The sequence below is a fragment of the Elaeis guineensis genome, chromosome 15 (genome assembly GCF_000442705.2).
Source record: "Elaeis guineensis isolate ETL-2024a chromosome 15, EG11, whole genome shotgun sequence".
Taxonomy (NCBI): domain Eukaryota; kingdom Viridiplantae; phylum Streptophyta; class Magnoliopsida; order Arecales; family Arecaceae; genus Elaeis; species Elaeis guineensis.
Window position 1 is genome coordinate 65,759,045 of NC_026007.2, and position 9,008 is coordinate 65,768,052.

The window sequence follows — 9,008 nt, forward strand, 5'->3', positions numbered from 1 at the left end:
ATACCGTCGCAAAAGAAAAAAAAATATATTATCTACGATGCTTTGTCATTATAAAAATCTTAAATTATTTACCACGATCACTTACCATCGTAAAAACTCTATTTTTTACTATGAGATTTGATTGCTGTTGCAAATAGCAATTAAACTTAACATCTTATTCGTGAAGGTGGTTTGCCATCACAAATAAATTTTTTATGACGGTAAACCAGCTGTCGCAAATAGTTCCATCGCAAAAAATCTTTTTTCTTATAGTGGGCTAAGATTTTATAAAATATCAATAGATGGTTAGGATAAAATACTGAAAAGTGATATAATATTATATAAATATTATTTTAATATTTATATAAATATAATATTAATATTATAATATTTATTATATTTTAATATTTTTTAATATTTATACTAATATAATATTTCTATTAATATAATATTTATATTAATATAATATAATATTTATATCTATATTAATAAATTTATTATATTCAAATATTAATATTATATTAATATATATTAGTATTATATTAATATAATAAAATATTATAGTCTATATTATATTATAATATATTAATATTATATTTATATTAATATAAATATTATACTAATATTTATTTAAAGTTTAGGAGTAAAAAGATATAGTTTTATATCTAATAAGGATATAATAGATATTTTACACAGTTTTCTCAAGAAAATGGATGCTCAACTAAACATAAGCTACTTTATAATAAGTCACTTTCTCGTGGTCCATTAAATATATTAAAATTCTATTCTCGAAAAATAACTTCTCAGAAAGTTACATCCTGAAAGAAAAAAAATCTTTTCATGAACTAAACACATCCAAAGAGATTTTTGTTCTTACTTCATCCTTCACTTTCATCCATTTATTTATCTATCTTTCTAAATACATCTTTTAAGAAAATCTTGGTTAATGATAAAAGGTACTATTTGCCTAAAGTCTAATGTGTAGTTATTTAATAAAAGTTCTGTACATCATTTGTAACATCCGGCCCATTGGGCCTTAAACCCAGCCCATAAAAAAAAAATATGAAGAAGACTCCCGTAGGGAGTCTTCTTCTCTCAATCGGCTCCTAATCGAAGTTCGAAACCTCATCAGAGAGGAGTCAAACTCCTCTCCTTCGACTCTATTTAAGGGGGAGACCCTTCTCCCTTCTTCTCACCAAAGAATCCTGGAGCAAAACGACGATCTACGGGAGTCTTCTTCTCTCAATCGGCTCCTAATCGAAGTTCGAAACCTCATCAGAGAGGAGTCAAACTCCTCTCCTTCGACTCTATTTAAGGGGGAGACCCTTCTCCCTTCTTCTCACCAAAGAATCCTGGAGCAAAACGACGAAGATCGCCGAAAATCGCTTGCGGGAGTCTTCTTCTCCCAACTGGCTCCTAATCGGAGTCCGAAACTTCATCAGAGAGGAGTCAAACTCTTCTCCTCCGACTCTATTTAAGGGGGAGACCCTTCTCCTTTCTTTCCACCAAAGAATCCTGGAGCGAAACGGCGAAGATCGTCAAAAATTGCTCACGAAAACCGTCACCGTGCCCACCGCAATTCCTCGTCGGAGAGGTCACCGGAGCTCGAGGTAAGCATTTGGTTCTTTTCTTCTCTTCTCTCCCTTCCTTCCTGTGTCGGTGTGCACGCTCATCGGTAATCAGAGTCATCAAATTTTGTCATGGAAGAGGTTTCGATTTTTTTTGTTTTCGAACGTCGGTGGTCGTCGCTGGCCACCGGTTTGGGACCCTTGGGATGGCGGTGCGCTCTCCTTCGATTGTCGGCCATTCTCGTGCTGGCCGATCGCTGGTCGGCCAATCGTATGAGGGAACTATTCGGTCCTCTGTTTCATTTTTTTCATCCAAGGGAGGCCACGGGAAGAAGTAGAAGAAGGAAGAAAAAAGAAAAAGAAAAGGAAAAAGGAAAAAGAAAAGAAAAAGAAAAAAAGGAAAAGAAAAAAGGAAAAAGAAAAGAAAAGAAAAGAATAAATAAATAATAAAATAAAAATGAGAGAGAGTTTCTCTCTCTTCTCTCTCTTCCTTCAGTCTGAACCCTTATTTTCTCTCTCTAGAATTGGACTTCTCTCTCTACTTTCTCTCTCTAAATTTTTTTCTCTAGATTATTTCTCTCTCTTGATGAATTTCTCTCTCTAAAGTTATCTTTCTAAGATTAGTGTAGTGAAAGGCTTCATTTTGATGATTGTGATCGAGTTTAGGGAAGAGTCCGACTCCAAGTGAGGTTTTGATTTGAGATTTGTTTAGATTTAATTTTGAATTAAAAATAATATAAAAATATAATTTTGGATAATAGGCACTGAAGAATTTTCTAGAAGTTAGTCGATCTGTTTATTCAGTGCTCTGTGAAAGGTAAGTAATGAATCATCTTCTCAAGATATTTTATATTTATTATAAAAATAAATAATTATTCTCTGAAATTATACATGATTTATGAAATTATATTTTGAAAGAAAAGTACTTTTGAAATATTATGATACGTCGATTATGCACATATTCAGTAAAAAATTATGATATGTTATGATACAAAAGTATTTTGATACAGATCGGATTTATGCTCTCAGCCTAACTATGTTCCAGTGGGCCTCGTCAATGAGAATTATACGTTGGTACTCAGTGGACCCTGCCAGTGGGGGTTGTGCGCTGGTATTTAGTGGACCCTGCCAGTGGAGTTTGTGCGCTGGTGTTTGTGGACCCTGCCAGTGGGGGTTGTGCGCTGATATTCAATGGACCCCGCCAATGGGGGTTAAACGTTGGTCATAGTCAAGGCTGTTGAGTTACGAGTGTTTTGAATCGAATTGGATTTATGATTATATTATATGTGAATATTTGAAAAGATTGGATTTGTATAAAATCAGTATGAAATATATTTTTATGTTTATTTGCAGTATTGTTTTTAAAAATTATATAATATCTGAAATATCTAGTTGAGATATTTATTACTTATTGGACTGTCTAGCTCATTACCTTTCTTTCTATTTTTCAGATTCAGATAATTAATTGTGAGCGTAGGAAGAAATATTGGGACAGTGCTTTTAGAGGTGAGATTCAGCATTGTCAACTTCATTGAACTTAGATCTATTATTTTATTTTTAGTAAAATTTTATTGGATGTACGATATTTGATTTAATTACTTGAATTAAAGTTGAATAATAATTGTTTGAATTTATTCTGCTGTGATGCATTGATATCATGATGAGATGACTTGCATGCTTATGGAAAGAGTTCTTCATAGGTATGTGGTGGTTGCCGCGACCTCCTGCTCGCGATCTCGAGCCGGGGGCATGACAATTAATATGGTATTAGAGCATAAGTGAATAAATTATAACACATAGAATTAGACATAGTACGAGTGTAGGTGGGTAGACATTAGAAATATTTGGACGTTAAAGTATGAGCATCATAATAAACCCATCCTAACAAATAGATAAATGAATCTAATAAGGTTTTACTGCTACAAGGTTATTATGCCTCCCAGTAGAATGACAAGAACTACTCAAGGAATTGCAAGAGAGACATCACAACCACGGGATGGTAGCACTCCCCATCTGACCAGTGGCACCCCTTAGGAGGAGGGAGTCGTAGATCCTAATGGGAGTACTTCGAGAGCACATCAGGAACCAGATATGGCTCAGTTAATGCTGACCCTAATCGAGATGGTACAAATGCAACAATAAATACAATAGCAAATACTTGAACAATAGCAGATACAACGAGATATACAACAATATCAGTATCCACCACCACAACATGGAGAGCAATCAGTACAACGGAACAATATTTCAGAATTTAAAAAGCTTGCTCCTCCAGTTTTCAAGGAGACTATTGAACGTTTGGAGGCTGATAACTGGATAATGGAGATGGAGAAGGCCTTCACTGTCTAAGAGTATCGTGATAAAGAAAAGATTCGATATGCAGCTTATTTACTACAAGGAGAAGCATACAACTGGTGTCAGCGACTACAGCGCAGTATGAACAAGATGGCGAAATACTTATCTGGGAGAGATTTCGGATTGCATTCTACGATTAGTATTTTTCTCGGAGTATAAGGATTTAGAAAGAGCAAGAGTTTATTTATTTGAAGCAAAAGGATATGAGTGTGACTGAATATGAAGCAAAATTTATAGAGTTAGCAAAATTTGCTCCGAGATTAGTGGATGGTGAGCAAGAACGTGTTCTCAAGTTTGAGATGGGACTGAGAACTGAGATTCGAAAATAAGTGGTTCCATATGAATTGACAACTTATGTAGATGTGGTAAACAAAGCACTGATAATTGAAAGAGAAGTCAATGAAGAACGCATGGAAAGAAAAAGAAAGCAAAAAAAGAGAGCAAAATCAAATGATACATAAGGGCAGAATAATAAAAACATCAAAAGTTCAGCTAAGGGAGCAATAGATAATAAGACTCAATAGATTGATGGTGAGCGGTGCTCCAGATGTGGCAAAAATCATGCAGGCAAGGATTACCATTGGAATACAGGTGCTTGTTTCAAATGTGGTAAGATGGATCATAAAATTGCTAGCTGCCCACTAAATACTGAAAATCAAGTTGGCCAAATAACTTATGAAGGACAAAATAAGGGTGGTGGACAGATTTTTAAAATCCAGAGAAGAGTTTATGCGCTTACTCAACAGAATGCACAGGCTTTCAATGCAATGGTGACAGGTAAGAAAAATTTTAAAGATGAAATTTATTTTTAGGAGGAAAGAATGTAACATCCGACCTATTGGGCCTTAAACCCAGCCCACAAAAATATATATATATATATGAAGAAGACTTCCGCAGGGAGTCTTCTGCGGGAGTCTTCTTCTCCCAACCAGCTCCTAATCGGAGTTCGAAACCTCGTCGGAGAGGAGTCAAACTCCTCTCCTCTGGCTCTATTTAAGGGGGAGACCTTTCTTCCTTCTTCCTACCAAAGAATCCTGGAGCGAAACGGTGAAGATCGTCGGAAATCACTTGCGGAAACCGTCACCGTGCCTGCCGTAATTCCTCACCGGAGAGGTCGCCGGAGCTCGAGGTAAGCATGTGGTTCTCTTCCTCTCTTCTCTCCCTTCCTTTTCATGCCAGTGTGCACGCTCGTCGGTGATCGAAGTCATCGAATTTTGTCGTGGGAGAGGTTTCGATTTTTTTTATTTTCGGACACCGGTGATCCTCGCCGGCCACCGGTTTGGGACCCTTGGGATGGCGGTGCGCTCTCCTCCGACTGCCGGCCATTCCCATGCCAGTCGATCATCGGTCGGCCAACCATATGAGGGGACCATTTGGTCCCCTGTTTCATTTTTTTCACCCAGGGGAGGCCACGGGAAGAAGTAGAAGAAGGAAGAAAAAAGAAAAAGAAAAGAAAAAAAGAAAAAGAAAAGAAAAAAAAGAAAAGAAAAAAAAAAGAAAAAAGAAAAGAAAAGAAAAAATAAATAACAAAATAAAAATGAGAGAGAGTTTCTCTCTGTTCTCTCTCTTCCTTCAGTCTGAACCCTTACTTTCTCTCTCTAGAATTGGACTTTCTCTCTCTAAAATTTTCTCTCTCTAGATTGTTTCTCTCTCTTGATGGATTTCTCTCTCTAAAGTTATCCTTCTAAGATTAGTACAGTGAAAGGTTTATTTTGATGATTTTGATCGAGTTTAGGGAAGAGTCTGATTCCAAGTGAGATTTTGATTTGGGATTTGTTTAGATTTAATTTTAAATTAAAAATAATATAAAAATATAATTTTGGATGATAGGCACTGAAGAATCTCCTAGAAGTTAGTCGATCTGTTCATTCAGTGCTCTGTGAAAGATAAGTAATGAATTATTTTCTCGAGATATTTCATATTTATTCTGAAAATAAATAATTATTCTCTGAAATTATGCATGATTTATGAAATTATGTTTTTGAAAGAAAAGTGCTTTTGAAATATTATGGTACGTCGATTATGCACATGTTCAGTGAAAAATTATAATATGTTATGATACAAAAGTGTTTTGATACAGATCGGATTTATGCTCTCAGTCTATCTATATTTCAGTGGGCCCCGTCAATGGGGATTATACGTTGGTACTCAGTGGACCCTGCCAGTGGGAGTTGTGTGCTGGTATTTAGTGGACCCTGCCAGTGGAGGTTGTGCGCTGGTATTTGTGGATCCTGCCAGTGGGAGTTGTGTGCTGGTATTCAGTGGATCCCGCCAATGGGGGTTAAACGTTGATCATAGTCGAGGCTGTTGAGTTACGAGTGTTTTGAATCGAATCGGATTTATGATTATATTATATATGAATATTTGAAAAGATTGGGTTTGTATAAAATCAGTATGAAATATATTTTTATATTTATTTACAGTATTGTTTTTAAAAATTATATAATATCTGAAATATCTAGTTGAGATATTTGTTACTTACTGGGCTGTTCAGCTCATTACCTTTCTTTCTATTTTTTAGATTCAAATAAATAATTACGAGTGTGAAAAAAAATATTGGGACAGAACTTTTAGAGGCGAAATTCAGCATTATCAATTTTATTGAATTTAAATTTATTATTTTATTTTTAATAAAATTTTATTGGATGTAAAATATTTGATTTAATTACTTGAATTAAAATTGAATAATAATTATTTGAATTTATTCTGCTGTGATGTATTGATATCGTGATGAGATGTCTTGCATGCTTATGGAAAGAGTTTTTCGTAGGTTTGCGGTGGTTGCCGTGATTTCGTGTGCGCGATTTTGGATCGGAGGCATGACATCATTAAAGTTGAAAGGGTCACAGGCAAAAATCTCATTAATTTGTGTGGCATGGGAAAATACTTCAACACCGTCGCTTCCTTCCGAATTTTCTCTCCGTTGCAGTGTCTCATACGTTACGAAAACATAGAGATTCGTGGTGCAAATGATCCAGCCACTTTTTTTTTTTTTTTGCAAGCCTACGCTGCCCTTCTCTTTCTTTATGCTAATCCAAACGGCCCCATGTTTTATTCGTTTCCACTAGCGGGGCCAGTGAAAGAGACCACCACCACAAAGAGACGAAGAAGATGTGTGTGGTTTTGCCCAATTCCACCGTCCCTTCCTTCCATTTCCAACTTTATTTTCTCCTTTTTTTTTTCTTCCATTAATTCATCAGTTCTCTCTCCAAATTAAACCACAAGAAAAGCCTTCTCTCCTCGTTTACTCTTGAGATGGGAGGCAAAGGAGGTGCTGCTCCCTCCCCATCTCCAACATCCTCATCTGTGGTCTGTTGCATGTGTGGCGATCACGGGCTGTCTAAAGAGCTCTTTCAGTGCAAGATCTGCCTTGTTAGATCTCAACACAAGTAAGAATCAACATGATTCTTTTACTATAGTCAATATTAATTGTTTTGATTCAAAGCTTCCTAAGTAGCTAGATATGACAATAGATCAATTTGATCCAAGTCGGATTCCTCGAATCCTTCTTTGCCACTGTCCTGATGTCGAAGTAAGATTCATCTCATAATTTGACTTCAATAACTATGCAGATATCCATAATACAAAGTAAAGTTGATCATCTTATATTAATTTATCTTCCTCCCTTTCAGATACTGCAGTGATCTCTATCTAAAAACTGAGACCTATAGAGCATGCAATTGGTGCCTAAGGGATGAAGGAGTCAAGTCTCTCCCTCAGGAATCCACCCAAGATCACAACAACTCAACCTCTTCGTCCTCCAGTAGTAATATTAATGGAGGGCTGGGAGTGAAATTGCACCGGGGTGCCTATGCATTGCACCTCAGCAAGCCCATCAAAAAACCAAGAGTGCCCGAGAGATCATCGACAGATGTGATCGATATCGCAAGACCGGCAGGGCTATCCCCGGGCTTGGGGAAGACCAAGCATGCCTTCAGAGGGAAGGTTAGAAGGTATAAGCTCTTGGAAGAGGTATCTAGCTAAATGTATCAGAGAGAATAACAAACTAAAGTTTATTTCATGTACCTGTCTTCACACATATAGAAGAGGACATAATCTTCATGTTTTGGGGTGGTTAAAAGTAAGATCAATGCAACAGAGAAGAACAATTGTATCTTTTTTTCTTCTGAGGAACAAATCAAGAGTAAAGATGAATAAGGTTGTGATCATTTTGGCGATATGATGATGAGAAAACGGGGAAAAATTCCAGCCCCACACAAGACAACCTTAGCTGGAGGGCGTTGCCATGAAAGATGGGTAGCAAGGGCAGACTCGTCCTCACAACCGAGTTGAGGCCCACCTTGAAAGAAATTTCAGAGATAGGGCTGGAAGGGGCATAGTCTGGTCCCAGTCCATCTCAATTGATCCTAGGTTTTAAGAGGGGTCATCCAATTAATTTGAACTAACTTGGGGAGCTCCATTATACTGCCTCCGCTTGCAATTAAGGCCAAGTCCAACTTTATTTATTAGATAGACGGTTTGTTCTTGAGTCTTAATTTATGATTGGCCCATGGTTTTGAAGTTTCAAGAAATGGATCATGTCTAAATTAGATCCAAGCATACTCCACACATCTCCATCTAGATTAGATTCCTATACTCTGTCAGAACTAATTTATAAGTCCGAAAGAAGAGTAGCTGGGGGAAGAGGAATTCTCTTTTAACTGGTGGAAAAGTCACCCATATTAATTCAAATTTTTATGCTATATTTTTTTTTTTTCTCAATGGATTATAAAAAAAATGATTTCTTATTAAACTTTATGAAGATGAAGCTATTAATATTGTTGTGATCTCTGAAACCAACCCATAAGTACAAGAAAAAGATCTAGATATGCTCCTCAAAGTCCACAAGCCGCATCTTGACTTTTCAAACCCTACTCTGAATATTCACGGGAGAATTTTTAAATAAGTCGGAAAAAAAATCCCTAGGAGGTGTCTTTTTATAACATACCTCACCCATAAGAGATAGTATTGAATTAATTACAGAAACTGAGGTGGATATTATTTATGATAGTTGCATAGAATTTAACTTTATTGCAATGATCATAAATGTATCCTATCATCTTAATTTAGAGTTTGGATTAAATTAAAATAGCTAAAATAAATCCT

At 36.2% G+C, this 9,008-nt stretch overlaps 1 protein-coding gene across 1 annotated transcript; it reads left to right on the top strand.

The window, feature by feature from the left end:
* Positions 1-7,088: 7,088 nt before the first annotated feature.
* LOC105058481 (uncharacterized) lies at positions 7,089-8,071 on the top strand. Its single transcript, XM_010941431.3, has 2 exons — positions 7,089-7,291; positions 7,535-8,071. Exons 1-2 carry the CDS (start codon positions 7,158-7,160, stop codon positions 7,884-7,886), a joined length of 486 nt encoding a protein of 161 aa, XP_010939733.1. The 5' UTR covers positions 7,089-7,157; the 3' UTR covers positions 7,887-8,071.
* Positions 8,072-9,008: the final 937 nt, after the last annotated feature.

What these genes read in the sequence shown, in the direction of transcription:
- LOC105058481 (XM_010941431.3), top strand. Translation starts at nt 7,158, where the DNA reads ATGGGAGGCAAAGGAGGTGCTGCTCCCTCCCCATCTCCAACATCCTCA. An exon ending in CTTGTTAGATCTCAACACAA is followed by an intron (nt 7,292 to 7,534) that starts GTAAGAATCAAC and finishes CCTCCCTTTCAG; the next exon opens with ATACTGCAGTGATCTCTATC.